At 44.4% G+C, this 18396-nt stretch overlaps 2 protein-coding genes across 7 annotated transcripts in view; one reads left to right on the forward strand and one right to left on the reverse strand.

Moving 5' to 3' along the window:
* PCLO (piccolo presynaptic cytomatrix protein) overlaps positions 1-18396 on the forward strand; it is a 313514-nt gene that overhangs the window by 28652 nt on the left and 266466 nt on the right. The window lies entirely within an intron of this gene.
* On the reverse strand, positions 5453-8087 carry LOC140259499 (uncharacterized). Its single transcript, XM_072350912.1, has 5 exons — positions 7867-8087; positions 7673-7774; positions 6446-6559; positions 6181-6299; positions 5453-6018 (listed from the first exon to the last, which is right to left on the reverse strand). The coding sequence occupies exons 1-5, from the start codon at positions 8085-8087 to the stop codon at positions 5453-5455; spliced, it is 1122 nt and encodes a 373-aa protein (XP_072207013.1).

Genomic DNA, 18396 nt, shown 5'->3' on the forward strand with positions numbered 1-18396 from the left:
TCTATTTTTCCCCTGTGCCATTAGGAAATCAGACAGCTCATAGAGTAGTATGTTACTGAGGGTCAGGCAGAAGTCTGAAATCTAAAGTAGATAATCAGGCAAGATTACTGGCCTGGCATTTAGCCAGGTGGTTTTCATTTGTGTTGATGTCGGTAAATATTTTCTCCTGTCTTGTCATTAAATAAGGAAGAAATCTTCTGAAACCTAGGGTGTTATTAATTGCACCTAACTTTAACATCTTCTTGTGAACTTCATAATAGTATTTTAAAGGGTTCTTTTTATGATAAGGATACTTCTTTTTTCTTTCTGTTTTCCAATGTGTAATAATCTTTTATTGTTGCTGCAAAGCATAAATGTTTTATTGTGAAAATTCAAATATTGGTGTGAGTTTAAGTTAGTTCAGGATGTAAATAAGGACTTGAAAACACTGTGACCTTCAAGATTTTGTTAAATGAATGGACAAAATCTAATGGATATTAAATGCCTCTTCTGATCACATTGATGATAAGTACAGGCACTGTCAAGGCTTATGTGATCATGAAAACATAACTCATTATCTCTTTGTCAGAATCCTTGCACAGTTTTTATCTTCTTGTAGAATGACTGCAGGGAGGATTTCTGAATAGATTCCTTTTTCTCATCCAGAAAAATAAAGGGCTGGTGTTCTTTCTAAAGAAAAATGTTTTTATGTTTCAGATATAAATATTTTTCACTATTTGCTAATGAAATATTCTAATTACTGGAACATAAATTTTTGAGCCATAAAATTCTTAAAGGACAGTTTGTTCTCATTTCCTGCAAACTGAATCTATTCATGTTATTACAGCAGAAAATAACTTCCAGTTGCTGCATATGGTCAGAATTCCATGTCACAGTTGTACTGACCAAAAGATTAACGCACCATGACAGTACATTTTTAAAGAAAGGTCAGTATTTTGCGCAAAGCAGGCCCAAAAATCAGTTGGGCACTACTGTTGTGTGATGAATTTTGATTTAATGGGATTGCATACGTGCAGTCAAAGGCATCCTGCAATTAATTTTAAATGCTTGCATGAAGTGTGACCAACAGTAGAAATGAATCAATTAAACGTTAAGATGTAAAGAAAGAGAAATGAGAAAGATGGGGATGCTTCTCTAGTTTTTGTTCTGCATCCTTCACAATAGAACTTCCCTTTGAGTTTTGTAAAGAATGTAGGAGTCATTTAAGATGACTGTTGACCAGTAATTTCTGAAATGTGCATGGTTCAGTTGACCAAAGGCAGAACAAACCTGATTTTAGATTCAGTGTCATTTATGATTTTTTTTTTTTTTTTTCTATTAGGACTGAGGGTAGGCATAGAAACTGGGTGGGAGCTTAAGCCACTATACAGTTGTGGAAAAGAGATTAGATGCATGAGAGTAAGCCGTTTGAGATGCTGTCTCAAAGCATTTGAAACAGGAGGTCATAAACTGATGATGAAGGAGGGGGATTAGCTGTCTCTAAGCTATTCTGACTGAATTTCATACACAGTGCTGTTGAGTCAGGGAAAAATGTTTTCTGTAGTTACTAGAAAAAAACAAAACAAACAACAGCCATTAGACTGTATTAGACCGTCACACTCACTGAGAATAGTGATGAGGTATGCTAGTTTTCCATCTATGTTTTGGAGGGTAATGAAATTACTCACAGTGAGGTAAGCCAGGCTTCTAAGGACAAGACGTGAAAGACCATATGGTAGTCTTCTGTTTTTAGTATTTCTAGGTTAGTGGTTTCTTTGTGGCTTCTTTTATTTCTTCCTTAGCAGGTGGCCTTCGCATTGGAAATGATCCAGTTGTCATGTACAAAGATTAGAAATTGAGCACAAGTAACCTTGTCCTTAAATTTAGAATTCTAATGAATCTAACTGCTCTTTGAGATATTCCTATCTGTTGCTTGAATAGTTGATCTAAAACCCACATCTATATCTATGATCATTTATTTCTTTATTTTTAAGATTTCCAAACTTTTCCTGACCTATCTAGATGTGGTGAGTTGACATTGGCTGGGCACCAGGTGTCCACCACAGTGCTCTCTCACTCACAGTCCTCAGCAGGACAGTGAAGAAAACACAGAGGTAGAAGGAGAAGCTCAGGGGTTTATATAAGGACAGTGACATTGCCCACCAATCACCATCAAGGGCAAAACAGACTTGCCTTGGGGAAGATTCATTTAATTTATTGCCCATTATGGAATCATATCATTACAAGGATTGGAAAGGACTTCAAGCGATCATCAAGTCCATCCTCTCTGCTAAAGCAGATTCCCTACAATAGGTCACACAGGTGGGCATCCAGATGGGTCCTGAGTATCTCCATAGAAGGAGATCCACAACCTCTCTGGGCAACCTGTTTCAGTGCTCCGACACCTTCACCCTAAAGAAGTTCTTTCGAATATTTGTATGGAACTTCCTACGTGCAAGTTTTAGGCCGTTGCTCCTTGTCCTATTGCTGTGCATCACCAAGAAGGCCTGGCCCCATCCATTTCACTCCCACCTCCGTTGAGATACTTATAAACATTAATCAGATTCCCCCTCAGTCTTCTTTTCCCCAGGCTGAACATACCCAGGTTTCCTCATATGGGAGATGCTCCAGGATCTTCGTCATCTTTGTCATCTCCTCCTCCTAAGAGATCCCTGTCTTTTTTGAACTGGGGAGACCAGAACTAGACACAATATTCTAAATATGGAACATTTGAGAATATACAGTATTCTAAACTTAAAACAGTAGAGAGCAGTAAGAAATAAAAACAACTGAAAAACACCTTCCTCCCACACCCTTTCTTGAATGTCCTCCCTACAAGCAGTGCAGGAGAACTGAGGTCACAGACAGTCCATAAAACTTTGTCTCTTCTGCTCCTCCACAGTCCTTCTCTGTGTGTACTCTCTTGTGGCGTCCCTCTCATGGGATTTTATTCCTCCTGAATTCATCCTGCGTGGGCTTCCCACGGACTCCAGTTCTTCAAACGCTGTTCCAATATTAGTCTGTACTGCAGGGCTCATCCTTTAGGAATGGACTGCTTCAGCATGAGCGGTACAGGTGGCACACACAGGCGGCAGCTCCCTCTGTGCTCTGGGTAGACTCCTCTCCACAGGGTGCAGCTGTGATCCATGACTGCTCCTGCAGGAGTATCCATAGGTTGTGCCTCCTTCAGGCCTCAGAGATGGCTGTCCCATGGGCTCCTCCACGGTTGCACATGGAGATCTGTTCTATATGGTGCCCATAGACTGCAGGGGGACAGTCTGCTCCAGTTTGGGCCACTCCATGGACTACAGTCTTTCTTCTGTCTCCTCTCTCAGAGGCATAACCAGCATTGTGCATGGTCAACTGGCAGCAGTGGGTCTCTTTTGGAGCTGTTAGAGCTGGCTCTGCTCTATCATGTTGCAGCTGCTGGGCTCTGCTCACACAGGTCACCTCTGCAACTTCTCAGTACCAAAAGATTGCCATGTAAGCCCAATGCACTTGAAGCAATATCTTGTGATCATTTGATTTTGCCACTCCATTCTACACCCATAACTCCATTCTACTCCATAACTACACACATTTGCAAGTATTGAAATACACTAAAGATAATGACACAACACTGATTCTGATACTAATTCCATGGTAGTTGTCAATACAAACCTCTGAATCTTATTTTGTACTGCCCAATAAATTAAAAAGCACATGTGGTTCTTGTGATGCAGCTGCACTCAAGCCAACACACGAGTACACCTTGAGTTTATGTAAGAGCTGGCATCCAATGATAAATGTGACCACAGAGATAAAATCTGACAAGTCCCTGAGAGTCTGATGAAAATTTCAATCTGTGCAGTTCCTGGGCTGCCTATTAGCATTTCAGAATGCACTTGAGCTGAAATGCTAAGTATTAGAACTTCTCTGGTATTTGAATTATGGCAGGAAAGAAGGATGTTTAAAACACTTTAATTTTTTTATTTTTTATTTTTTTCGTTAAAATAGGCATTAAATATTGCTTTCTCAGAAGTCTATTTTTATGCTGAAAAATTGGCTGAATGAAATTTCAACATGCTCTGCCTTCTGGCTAATTTTTTTAGTGATTTGTATTAGACTTGTTTTCCTCTTTTCTCTTAGTTTACAGTCAAAACTAGATTTTAGATTAAGATTTCATCACAATTTTGGAAGTAGCTATATTTTTGCACTGCTTTATTCTAACTTCAGGGAGGCAGAAATTTTGGTGAAATCAAAATTTAGTTTTGGAGTGTTGTTTTTTGTTTTCTTCCAAGGAGCAAGCAGAGGGCCTGTCTCCACCACAGGGCCCGTCACAACGGCAGGGCCTGTCACTGGGACGGAAGCAGCTGCAGGCTCCGTCATGACAGTTGGAGCAACTGCCGCCTCCGCTGGAGGCTTGGAGCGGTTGCAGGGCCTGCTGAGTTGTCATCAGCTCCAAAGATCTCCAGGGATGGAGCATCCACAGCCTCTCTGAGCAGTCTATTGCAGCACCTCAGCGGTCTCTGCAAACAACTTCCTCCTGGTGTCCACGCTGACTAAATCTTCCCGACCCCATCTTAGAAACATAGTTGCACTGACCCATCTGAGCAGTAGATGGCCTGCCCACATGCAGGAGGAAAGCCCAAGCTCTGACACAGCTGGAAGCAGCCCTGGACCTGACATGTTCTCTGAACACAGTGACATCCCAAGGCCAGAAACAAGCTCAGGAATGGGCAGACCTTGCTAGAGCATCCTGGGCTCTTGAGGAATGTGGGTCGAGTGCCCCACCGGGGATGTGGCCTGAACCCAGCTCAGCCTGGACTAGGCCAGGGGAAGTGAGGTCTGGGATGGTAGTGGGGAGGAGAAAAGCCTCTTGTCAAGGTCCGTACCTCTGCCCATCTCAGCAAGAGCAGGGAAGGATGAAGCCAACAAACGTTTGTGAGGGAACTCTGATCTTTATTGTGATGGAATTTTGGGACCAGAGTAATGAGGGAGGTGATTAAGGGGGTACAACAGTATGAGAGGATGGATAGCATTATGAATAGGAGGGATGGTTTTAAACTAAGACAAAGGGAGGTTTAGGTGGGACATTAGAAGGAATTTTTTTCTCAGAAAGGGTAGTGACACAGTCTGGAATAGCTTGCCCAAGGATGTTGCAGATGCGCCAGCTCTGGAGGCATGGAAAGCCAGGCTGGTTGTGTCTCTGGGCAGCGTGGTGTAGTGGTTGTTGACTCTGCACACAGCAGGGGGATGGAAACCAGATGTAAGACTGTAGTCCTTTTTGACCCAGGCCATTCTCTGAAAGGCAGTCGGCTGCTCCTGCGCTGACTCAGTGGCTGTCTGGGGGGACTTTGATGTTGTTCCGGGGAGCAGCTTCACTCACAGGAAGGCCTCCACTGTTGGGCCCAGCTCGTGCTGTTTTGTTGCGAGCTGTGGGAGTTGGGGGCCGATGTCTTTGCGGAGGAGTACTTTGGGTGAGGGCCCACCCTCAGCGCCTGGACTGTCCCCTGCGTCCAGGCGCTCTGGAAGACCTGGTGGACCTTGATCTTGCAGATCTTGTTGATCTGCGGGTGCCGCTTCGCTCCCCTGAGGCTGGTGTACGCCTGCTGTCATGGCGTCTTCTTGGCCGGCTCCGAGAATGTGAGGCCCGACTTTGCAGCGGGGAGCGGCTTCGTGTGCCGCTTCTTCCTCGCTGTGTGGGACGTCTTCTGTGTGCAGCTGCTGGAGACGCCCTGGAGGACCTGGATGCCCTCCGCCTGGTGGATCTGCGGGAGCCGCTCTCAGCCCTCTGGGCTGCTCTTGATCTGCGCCCACGACGTCCTCGCCGTTGCTGAGAGGTAGCCTGATCCTCAGATGGATGTGGGCTGCTTGTCTCCTGCTCGGTCTCAGGCAGGCTGCTGTGCTCAGGCAGCTGGGAGGTCTGTGATGTCCCCAGCGCTGCCTGGCTAGAAGGCATGGAGCGGATGTTCTCAGGCTCCACGGAGCTGTTGGATGGCTCCAGAGCCCTCTGAGTGGCAGTGCTGGGACTGACACTCTCATTGTCAGCACTGGAGGCTGTAAGAGGAGGCAGGAAGGTTATGAGGATGAAGCTGCAGCTCCACAGTGAGATCTGCCAGACCTCTTGGGGCAGACAGACTCTAGCAAAGCTGCCCTGAGCACTTGCTGCCAGGCCTTGCCTGGCCCCAGTATGGTTTAGCGCGATTGATTGACTCTTACCGGTTCCCAGGCCAGCACAGCTGTTGCACTCCCACGTGTCTGTTCTGTTACTCAAGTGGGAGCAACGACGGTGGGTGCCCTCAGCAGCACAGGAGCAGCACAGGAGCAGCTGCCAGGGCCTGGGGAAGCAAAGGGGTTGTGGCTGTGAGTAGCAAGGGAGCCAAGCCAGGGAGTGCCCAGCACAGCACATCTCTGGTGCTCAGTCCTTGCTCCCCCAGCCTGTGGTCAGGCTGAGATCCCCTGGAGAGCTGCTGCAGTAACTCACCCTCTTCTCTCTGCCTGCTCTCTGCCTCCAGGGTAAAGGCACTCGCTGGCATCGCAGCGGCTGTGCCTCTCTAGAAGTGATGCATATGCATCATTTGCCTCCCATTCTGGCTCTCTACAAGAGAAGGGAGGGGAAGTGATGAGCCCCCAGTGTCCCCAGCAGAAGATCCAAGGTCTTCCCATCTCATCCACACCAACTCCATTTACCCAGCCTCTCCATGAATGTGGGACACACGCTCATGATCCAGCCAAGGCCCAGGCCCGGCCATGACAGCCCCTGGGCAAGCCCAGCACAACAGCCTTTATGTCAGCAGAAGTGGGCAGAAGGGCACCAACCTGTATGGGATTTGGATCCCCTGCTTGGCCATTGCTGCAGCGAATGGGAGGTGGCTCCGACAGTTGGGGCACTCGAAGCAGAAAGCACCAGCACTCCTGGCCAGTTGCTGCACGAGAAGCAGAAGCAGTGTGAGAGTGAGCAGTGCCTGGTGCTGCTGAGCGCCAAGTGTGCCTGCAGGGTGAGGGGAGGGCTCCTACCTGGATGCAGCCCCGGTGGAACCAGCTGTGTCTGCACTCTGGGCACACCATGGTGTGGTAGGACAGAGTGTCCCCCACAGGCTCCAGGCACATGGGGCAGTTGGTGCCTTCAGGTGGAGCTTCCTGAATTTCCTGGCGAGGGCGGTGCTCCGAACAGAAGGACCTGGAGGAAGATGGAAGGGATGGGCAGAGTGAGAAGTGCTGCAAGAAGGGCAGAGGAGCAGGAAGGAGCCCCAGGCCCTGGCTCAGGCTCTGTCCGGCTGCCGGGAGGTGTAAGTGCACATTCCTCCCTGGCTTGGCTGCTGCTGACGGCACTTACCTGCGTTGCCCAAAGAAGTGGGTGATGCATTCCCCATCCTGGGCACAGGGCAGGTGGAAGCTGCGCTCACAGCCTCTCTTTGCACATGCGATGGTAGCACCCCTCTCTCCACAAACACAGCATTGCTGGAATGAGCAGAACAACCCTGTCAGCAGCAGGCTCTGGGCTTTTGTGGCTGGCCGCACATCCCTGGGCAGGGCCCAGGACGTGGACACTGCTGGGTCGCGTTCTACAAAGATGCCTGGTGGACAGGATTCATCCCCTAACTTTGTCCAGGAGGCCGTTGGAAAGGCTGCGATTGCTTTCTTTAGCTCCAGACTAAGCTGGTGTCAGCCTCTCCTGGCACCAATCGGCCTGCTCTGTACGAGTCCTTACCTTCTTGGTTGCCTGTTTGATGGCACGTCTGATGGCAGCAACAGGGAGGCCCTGACTTCCCGACCGGCCCCGTGTTGCTTCATTAACGGTGCTGGCAAACTCCTGTAGGAGGGAAAAGAGCAGGATCTCATTAGGACCGGAAGGAAGGGAGCATCCCTAGCAGTGACGTGGAAGGAGCCCATGGGGGAACTCACCAAGCACAACTGATGGAAGGAAATCCCCCTCTGATGAACCATGCGCCCACAGATGTTCGGGTCAACATCTGCCCGGCCACACAGCAGGCACACTGCAGAGGAGAGAGCAAATGTGAGCAGCGGTGAGCACCTTGCACAGCCAGGTGTCCCTGAGGGCTGTCCCCAGGGTCCTGCTCTGTGTCTGCTGTACTGGGGGAAGGCGGTGGTGGAGAAGGAGCCATGGCAGGCCCAATGCTGTTAGTGGGCAGACACCGCCCAAGCTGGGCCCACCTGCCTGGGAGCAGAGTGGCCCTGCCTTGCAGCTGTTGGGGAGTCCCTGCCTGTCCCTTCATAGCCTTTCAGCCACAGGCAGACCCCCAGCACTCCTCTGCCCATTGGCAGGAGCTGTGCTCAGGGATGCTGTGCTCTCACCTGGCTCCTCCGAGCTGGAGGCCTTCCTCTTCCTACTGGACATGATGTGTGCTAACAGTGAGCTCTGCGAGAGTCCCTGCTCTCTCCACGCCTCACCAAACCGCACTGATGCTCAGGCTGAGCCCAGCAGCCTTTGCTCTGCTCCAAGCATCACGTCACAATGGCTGCTCCCTGACACCCACTGTGACATCACAGTCACTGCCTCACAGCGGGTGTGGGTGCAGGCCCTCAAGCAAGATGGTGGCAGCCCTTGCAGGCAGCGCAGAGTGAGGACCTGGTGCTGCCTTGCATCAGAGAGGAGGGACGGCCTCCCTCAACCTGCTGGCTCTGCTCCTCATGGCAGATGCTGAAGTGCAGCTCTCCCTTGGCCACACTTCAGCCCTGGTCCCACGCTAGCACTTCTGATCTGAGTCCAGTCTATGTTTCTGCATGGTCTAGTAAAGATTGCAAGTTAACAGCATATTTGGTGTCTAGTGTGTGTGGTGAGTGACTTTTTGCATGGTCTGATAGGGATAGAACATGGTTTAATCTAGTTTTAATCTGGAGAAGTAGACTAAATCTTAGAGGTAATCCTTTACCCTGAGATTGGTGAGACACTAGCACAGGCAGCCCAGAGAAGCTGTGGATGCCCTATCCTTGGTGGTTTTCAAGGCCATGCTGGATGGATGCTCTGTTCTAACCTTCTGTAGTGGAATCTCTGGCCATGGCAGGTGGCTGGAATTAGTTCAGCTTGTCAGGACCCTTCCAACCCAAGCATTCTGTGATGCTTTGGTAACAAACTGCTGCTGTATTGTTGGCATGACCTTAGCGTCGTATCATCACTGTTTGTGTAATGCTGTCCTGCACCAATTTATAGGAGGGAGAGGAGGATCTTTTAACATGTGTGTACCCGATGGAGGGATGAAGGCACAACTGCTCAAATGTTAGTCTGAACATCTTGTTACAAATCTTAGTCATTTAGGGACATGGGGAAAGGGAGGCAGGTGTTAGAAAAGATAGGAAATAAAAGTAAGAAGCCTTTGTGGGAAGCAAGAGAGAGGTAGTCACCACCATGCATCCAGTGTTGTCTGTGGTTCAGACATTGATCTTCATTAGATATGGCTTATCAGAGATTGTTGTTTGGATGATGACTATGACAGCCATTAACCTTTCCAATGGCAGTACGAACTTATAAATTGATAAGTCCATAGTGGTTGAGTCAGCTCCTTTTGGAGTGACAGCTTCTGGATTTTGGATCTCAGCAGGAACTCCTTCTCATCTTCTGGGCCTTGCCAGCAGATAAGAGGGAGCATGGAGGCACCAGTGCGTATCTTGCCCTCACAGAATACAGTGGTATCATCCCCCAGTCTCCCATAGCAAGCTGGAGTTCTTTGGGCACGGGCCAGATCTGCCAGTAAACAGTCCTGAGCATTCTCTTCCGAAGACAAGCAGCTCCAAAGAAATGCTTTCAAATGTAACACTGTGATGCCGACTGCCACACGGCAACTCACACCTCTCATCTCCTAGATAAGTCGGAGTCTTACATCATGAAATGCCTCGGAGAGCAAGCTTTGAGACAAAAACAAAGAAGGGTTCAGACTGATGTGCACATGCCTCCATTCTACTTCTGTATTGCAGGCAGCAGGGAAAGCGTTAATGATATGCATCATGCCTTGTCTACAAGGTGTCAGGGTTTGGTGGTTTTTGGTTATCATATTCCGCATCATAACATCCCGCAGTGCACTGTTAAAGTGTTACTGCTCCAGTTCCATGGATTGTGGATGGTTCCAGGTGCCTGGTTTTCAGAAGAGAGGAAGAGCTACATAGTACCCAGAGGACTCTGTGTTATTTGTGTTTCCGTTTTCCACTCAGGGGGAAAGACAAATACTGTCCACAAAACAATTTCCTTCACCTTTTTCATCTTGGCAGGGTGTGAGCTCCCGTGATCATCTTGCCTCGGCACTGGAGTATGTTGTTCAGCTTTTGGGAACTCTCTCTCCTTGGGTTTGATTTATTAGCAGGAATTCTAGTTAGATAGTATTCTGCAGTACGATAGTGTGCTATCTTGCATTCCACTGTCTTCTTTAGTCAATCCGTTTGTTTCTCCTCAGATCATTGCAGCTGTTTTATTTTGTAGGCCCGTCACTCTGCCCTTTCCCCCTCTTTTCCCTTTCCCGGAGCGTGGGTCTGTGGGTCCCCCCAGCCTGCTAGCCACAGAATCGGACCAAACCAGCCTGTAAACCGCTGACACAAAAGTAAACGTCCTCCAAACTTAATGTGTGACTCAATATGAAGCTTAGTCGAAGGAACAGAAAGAGAACCCCAAAACTTGATGTTCATCAACTGTGAGCTGCCCAAGCATATTCCTTCTAGCATGGCTTGAGCTTTTGTGGCTCTAGCTGAGCTCAGGTCTATGCTCTCTCTTCCTTTGGTGCCTTTTTTACAGCAGGGATATTTTGGCTCTCTTTATTCTCTCTCCTGAGAGAAAACCTGACTGCTCCCGCTTCCCCAAACTCTTGTCAATTCTCTTTATTCCTTTATTTTTAGGTTAGGGTTTTATTGTTTTATTTAACCTGAGTGTTTGAGTGTTCAGATGCTTTTACTAGACAACCGTAGGGAAGTTCCACTGAAGGTGAGGAATTCCAAGGCTTTGAGTAGCAATGAAGTAAGCCCCTGAAGTCCACCCAGAAGTGATGAGTTGAGCCAGACATGAAATGCAGGCTGGCATCACGCCTCGTGGAATGAGGAGCATTTGTCTGTGGGTTTGTCCAGCTCAGAAGAAACATTTATCTACATGCATCAAAGCTACAAGCGTTTTGCTGTCAACGGAGGGAAACTGGCCTACAGTTCTTTCAAGTCCACATCTAAACTCCATCAGGAAATCTGTGTTGGGTGAGATGAAGAACCAGCCTGGCAGGGGATCCGTGACCCCCTCAAAAGACATGGGTGATAGTAGAGAGAGTGCTGGCAGAGCATATTGAGCTCTCCTGTTTGCTCAGTAAGGCAGTTTGTCCCATAAACTGTAGGTGAAAGGAAAGGTTTAAAGGGACTGGCAAAAGACAGTACAATAAGTACTGCTGTGGCTGTACTAGCGGACAGCTTGTTTGTTTTTACAACATTTCTATGTTTCTTAATTTATTATACACATTTTTCTAAGTTTGTTCCTGTGGAAATGATAATCTCCTCAATGGGGATCCCAGTTCCCTGAGCTGAGAGGCCCTGACTTCCCAAAATAAAAAATGCTGCTCTGAATCAAATTCCTTTCAAGTTTGGCACCAATAGTAGGCCTGATACCTGGACTCATGGGTCAGGGTGGCCGCTCCCTGACACACTCTGTGGCACCATGGTCACCTCACCACAATGGTCATAGGGGATGTGGGTGTGGGCCCTCATCTCCCAAGCAAGAGAATGGCAGCTCCACAGCTTCTCTGGGCAACCTATTCCAGTGCATCACTGCCCTCTGAATAAAGATTTTCCTCCCAACATCCAATCTTTATATATCTCTCCTTTCTTTGTTCAGTATTAGGCGTCATGTCTAAGCACAGCTACTTCACTCTGGTACTCTCCACCTCTCCACTTGCCTGAACTTCTCCGAATGGACACTTTTCCTTCATGGAAGAGAAAGAATCCCTCCCATAATGGCCTCCCATGATGGCCATTTGTCTAATGAATTGAATGTTGTCTCGACAACTGGGTCACTGGAAGCAGAAAACCCCAGCACTCTTGGCCAGTTGCTGCAGGAGAAGCATGAGCAGTGTGAGAAAGAGAGGTGGCTGGTGCTGCTTTGCACCATTATTAGTGCCTGCAGGGTGAGGGAAGGGCTCCTACCTGAATGCAGCCCTGGTGGAACCAGGCAGTCCTTGCAATAGTGCATCTTCTGCATGAGTTCCTCTTTTCACGTGTTAGAATTTTGTTTGCACAGCTCTGTCAATAAAATGTAGAACTGGCAGTGAACAGATACAGTTTTAAGAGGGTCACACTTGGAATTTATAAATTCAGATTATACACTTAGTGGTAAGGTTGGGTCAGGTACTAGCTGCTGGACACTAATGTTTTCAGTGGTATCCTTCAAAGTCCTTTTACATTTTGAGTATACCTTTTAAGGACAGTTTCTGTTCAGATAAAAATATTTATTTCTGTTGACAGATCTTGTCTGCTCTTTCCTTGGCATCACTTCTTTCTCTGCACTTGACTTTAAATCTGTTGCACTGAATCTGAGAAAGAGATATGCCTTAAATTTTGTGTTCAACCCACTACTACTGCCTTAGTATCATTGTCTCTACTGTTTATTTCAGCCATTCTAAAGCAGTTAGTCTTATTGCCTATTTTCCACTTCATAGGAAAGTTAAATGTGTGAACATCCCATTTTACTTAATTACCAAAAAGATCTTTTTTTTTTTTTTAAACATTAAGAGTAGTGAAACTAGACAAGTGGAAACAAGGAGGTGCTGACAGAAAGATGATTATTTGCAAGTTAGTATAATAAAAGTAATAATATCCGTTGTTAATGTTAGTATATTTCCTTGCAATTGCATTCTTTTTTGTCCACTGGATATGCCAAACCTGAAGCTAGTGCTTCAGCATGGTATAACAGAGTAGATGGCATTATTTCTATGAAAGTATTAAAAAGAAAGTGTTTTAATTATCTTGGTCATGATTCAGTTGGGGGCTTCTGTCTCTTTGCTGTCTATTCCTAGCATCATAAAAATAAATGAACTAATATAGAGATTGAAATATATAGATTCATACCGTATATCACTTCTTTATATTTTTGCATGTTCTTTTCTAAAAGTTGTATTTTACGGTGAATTTCTAGTAGTTAGAATACATTGTAGACTCTTGTATTAAATATGGTAAATATAGGAGTGCAAGGATTCATTGCATGCAAGGCTGATTTGCTGTTTCAATTATTCATATGTACATTTTGAAAGCCATTTAACTTTCCAATGACTACTCTAAATCATTACCTTACCTTATTCCTTGTTCTTTTAAATTTTGGTGAAATTTTTTCTTTGTTCAAAAAAGCCAGGGTCTAATTTATTAAGTTCTTGGATGCTTAATGTTGGCATCCTTATTCAAATACAGACAGTAACATCAGATAAAGCATTGCAGTGGCTTGAAGGAAGGAATGCAGGAGGTCCACTGATTTTATAACGTTTTAATTCCAACCCCAAATAACCAGTTTGAAGTGATGAATGTGAAAGCATCCAGTGCTTGAATGACTTTCCTACAAAAAACGATGAAAATAGAAAGACACGAAGATTGTCAGACATTCAGAGAACTGAATTTCAATGATCAGTCACAAATGGATCAATTCAGTTAATCACTGCTTCTCCCTGGGGTCCATGGAGTTCATAGATTACAAAGTTCCTTGTGTCAGTTCCTGATGACAGCTTTATTTTCTTCACCACATCTAATTTTTAAATTTGGAGGATGGTAACCAGGAAAACACTGCCTTTGCTTAAGTTTTGCGATGGCGTTACATCTTTATTGAAGGTGAAAACATTGTGGCATCAAGGGCTTCTAAACTAGAAATATGAGTTTAAATTATTGATAAGATTTAAAAGGAGAAAGGGAAGATACAGGGCATTTCTTCTCCATTAACTGGTCATTGAAAAGGTAATGTACTTTGCCAGAACAGCAGTCCTCCATATAACAGTGGATAGAATCTCCAGAAACAGATCATTAGTGGAAATAGGATGGTGTTTCCTAATTAGGAGTAGTAATGAAATAGCTTTCTGTGACATCAGACATGTATTTCCTTTATCCAGTTCTGACAGACCAGGAATTTCTGTTGCTAATTTCTACTGGTCTAAATTCCATTGTCGAGATTAAAGCTGTAAAACAAGAGGGGAAAAAATAAAATAAAATAAAAAAGACTGTAAGATAAACTCTTTTAGTCAGCTGAACTGAGGCAAAAGAGCAAGACGTTTGTAGAAATAACTACTAGAAATAATAGTACCTAACACTTGTCATGCAGCTGAAGTTTCTCAGACTCTTAAATAATATATTTCTCATGACCATTTGAGAGGCAGCTGAAGTAAATATTGAAATTAGCAGTTATGTCTTCTATAAGAAAGGATTCTCAAAAGTACCCATACAGGTAAGGTAATATGGATGTCATTTTCCCTTGTTTAATTTCACAAGAGTTGCTAGAACTCTTGTGAATGAACTTTGCAGAGACCATCATTGGTCAATCGTGTACTGGCTATTCACATACTATAGCCTGTCAGAAATGTGGCTGAAACTTGTCTGCCTCGAGAACTAACAGAGAGAGAACCAACTACTGGTTGTTTAAGTGCTCGCATCTTGTTTCTGGTGGTATACTTTTATAGTGGCAGTTAAGATTTCAGAACTTTATCCTCTAAACTGATGAGGTAAGTTAGAAACTTGTCTTTTGTTAGTAGTTCTGTTTGGGTATGTTCAGATATGTCACTGAAACCCTGAATGTAGCACTTTGAAAATTACAACAATTTTCCGGGTTACATTTTGGAAACTAATAGTTCACGTCTTGGTCTTGCAAATAATAAACTTTCCTGTGAGTAATCTAATGTACTTTAGCTTTCTGCTTATGGGTAGTGTGCTGCTGTATTTTACTCCTTTGATAGAGTGACTTATCCTGTAAGGAGCTCAGTCTGCCTGATTGAACTATTCAAAAAGAAAGAGAAAGCTCGTTAGGAATGTAGGTGACAAATTTTGTTCTTCCTGGGTACAGATCATTACAATGAATAAAATATGTTAGGGCAGTGACTAATGTGGCACAATCACTTGAAATGATGCATGCTAGTTTGTCATGGTGCTACTCTACGTGCAATGATTTAGTGTATAGTTGGAGAACTGTTGAAAATATGTAATTTGTTTATGATGAGAAACTGTAGTCATTTACCCACAACTGCATGATGTAGAATCAGAAAGTATATCACAGTAACTTTTTCAGGAATTGCTCAGTATTTTTTGGATCTTGCTTCATGTTTTTCTGACTGTGCAATTAGGTTTTTATCTTACTGAAGTGGTGGTGGGAGTTATACTAGAACAACATCACAGCATGTTTCATATAAACAGATACGTTACAAAATGCTTTTAGCCTATACATAATATTGAAAGGAGAAGGGAAAAAAACAAAAACAAAAACAAAACTAGTAATACTGTTGAAGGGCATTCTGAAGCTCTGAAGACACAAACGTGAAGTAGCACTTGACCCACAGATCAAGTGGCTCCATGGACTGCTGAGACTGAAAAGGTCAATGAGATGTCCAGAAGTTCCATTTAGTGCTACTGAACCCTCGACAAGATAAAGCCCAACATATCTACAGCAGGACAGAGGCAAGGTACTAAGGCCAAGAGCCTGAGCTTCAGTGCTGCACCCAAGGCAGTGGAGGATGTATGGGTACAGCTGGTTAAAGACTGGGCAGGACAATAGGAACCTGCAGATGTACTCAGGACCCTGACACTTCCAGTTCATGTCTTTGGTTGTTGAAGACACCAGAGATTGGCACAGAAGAACTGGGAGACTGCTCTTTGAATATTCTGTCATGTGGTCCTTAATGCATACATTGTAACAGGCATTGCTCATGGCTCCCTCATTCCTCTAATTAAATCCCTGCTATTTTTACTTCCAAGAACTGGCTGGACATTTTCTGATGGAATGAAGTGTGCACTTCTACAGTTCTGAGACATTTTTTGAGTGGGAAGAATTGTGCGTTTGAAAGCTGATATTTTAAACCTCATGTGGGGAGCTCATATGACTGTAGGCATATGATGTGGACAGCTACAGCTGATCAAGTCCATGAAAGCTAACTTTACTCAACAATGAGCTAATCAATACAGTTAATGAAGTGATGTGATTCATCTCATCCTAAAATAGACATCTGCATTTAGTCATATGAATTATTGACTAAACTCTACTGACTGTATTGAGTAGATCTCCAATGACATTAATGGGAGCTTAGACACCTAGCTCAAATGCAGACATATAGATTGCAGATATAAAATAATTCAGTCTAAAAGAAACCTGAGTAGGTCAGTGGACCAGACCAGCTTGCTCAAGTCTTGAAGACCTCCATGTTCGGAGGCTGTACAGCTTCTTTGGGTAACCTGTTCCAATCCTTGAATGTCCTTCATGGTGGAAAAAGTTTTTTATTCAGTTCAGTTTAAATTTATGTCTGTGGTGTCATGTCCTACCACTGGGCTCTGCTCTAAAAAGCCTGCCTCTGTCTTGTTGATGAACTCCTTGTGAATTCTGTGATTCATCTGTTAGGGTCTCACAAACTCTACTCTTTTTGCTGAATAAGCCCTTCTCCCTCAGCCTCTGTTCACAGGGCAGTTGTTCCAGCCTCTCAACATCTTGGTTCCCCTTCACTGAAGTTACTCCAGTTGGTCGTTGTCTTGGGGGCACTGAACTGGATGCAATGTGCTAAAGATAGACTAATGAGTAATTGGATAACAGTGGGTAATCACTTGCTTTGATCAACTGGATATGGTCATTTTAAGGCAGCCCAAGAAGCTGTTGGTCTTCTTTAAACCCAGTGTATGCTGGCTTACATAATGAGCTTGCTACTCATCATGACCTCAAGGTCTTTGTCAGTGTGACTGCTTGCCAGCTAGGACTTCTTCATTCACAGGTGCTTGACTTTGCATTTGTCCTTTCTGAAGTTCATAAAGTGTCCCTCTGGGCCCTTTCTCCAGCTTACTTAGGTTTCTCTGATTGACAGTCCACCTGCTCTTCTGCAACTGTGAAGGAATGCACTCCACTATTTTCCCCAAGTCAACCAGTCAATTTACAAGACAGACTCCAGTAGTACCCTGTTTGTTATCAGCCATGACATAATTTATGTACAGTACCTTGACAACCACCCTGTAAGCTGGATCATCTAACATACTCTTAATCCGTCTGCATGTCTAGCCATCCATACTATGATGTCCTTGCTCTAATACAAAAATGTTGTGTGCTACAATGTTGAAAACGTTCTAAAGTCAAGATAGATACAATCCACTCTTCTTATACATCAATCTGGGCTTTTATTGCTTCAGAAAGCAATCTAGTTTGTTAGGTATTATTTGCTCTTGGCAAATTCATTAATTCCTACTTGTCTTTTCTGCATTAGAACCTACAGAATTGTGTTCTGGACTTACTCTATAATTTTTCAGAGAATGAACTGAACTTTATCAGTCTGTAATGTTCTGTATCACTTTAGTACAGGGAATACAGCATTTACCTTTCTTCTTAGATCTCCATGTAAATAAGTTTAGAATCTCTCTATGTGATCATCAATTATTAGTTTTCTTACTTATGCTGTTGGTCATGAGTTTTGATGAAGGCCTGAGCTGTTACACTTGAACACTCTGGTGTTTGAAATAGAAGTACAGAAAGAGGTTCCAAGGAACTCAGAGAAGTGTTCACTGTCAGAAATTCTGTGTTATCTGGGCAATGCATTTGTTTTACTGCCCAACACTTTTCTATCATGATTTCATCTAATTAGGCATGCTAATTCTGGAGCTGAAGCGTGTTGCAGAGATCCAGACATCTTGTACCATGTACTTAACTCTTTGTTTTAATGCATCAGATCTTACTGCATACAGTGTATTCAATTGTTTGTGGATTTGTTCCAGAAGAAACCTGCAAAAGCAAAGATGTATAGAAATACACGCTTTATAATGCCGTTTGTGTTTTGAAGTAGTATAATCTAATGTTAACCTTCTTTGACAGTGTGTTAGTCCAGGTATAGGCTGCCCTGACAATGGTAGTTTATATTTCTGATAGTCATGTGTAACCATTTCAGATCCCCAGGGAAAGCAATTGCTTCTTTGAGTCAGATTTACTTGTATGTTAATGGAGTTGTCCATCTAAACTTTATATTAATGTTTTGTTTTTCTCTGCACTGAGCTACTTGACGCCATTGTATCTATCACATTTAATAAAAATATATTCTTTTCCATTATTTTTTTTTATGTAGGAGTTATCAGACTTAACATATAAAATGCATGAAATTCTACCACTAGTGTGAGATTGAGTTGGTTTATGACAGCAAAGTGTCTGTCCTTCAACAGTAAAAATATAGTTAGCATGTTTATCATTACCTATAACAACGCTTATTTTATCGTTAGCAGTATTTTACTATCTGAAATTCTGACAGATGTTCT

Source organism: Excalfactoria chinensis, chromosome 1, assembly GCF_039878825.1.
Source record: "Excalfactoria chinensis isolate bCotChi1 chromosome 1, bCotChi1.hap2, whole genome shotgun sequence".
Classification (NCBI taxonomy): domain Eukaryota; kingdom Metazoa; phylum Chordata; class Aves; order Galliformes; family Phasianidae; genus Excalfactoria; species Excalfactoria chinensis.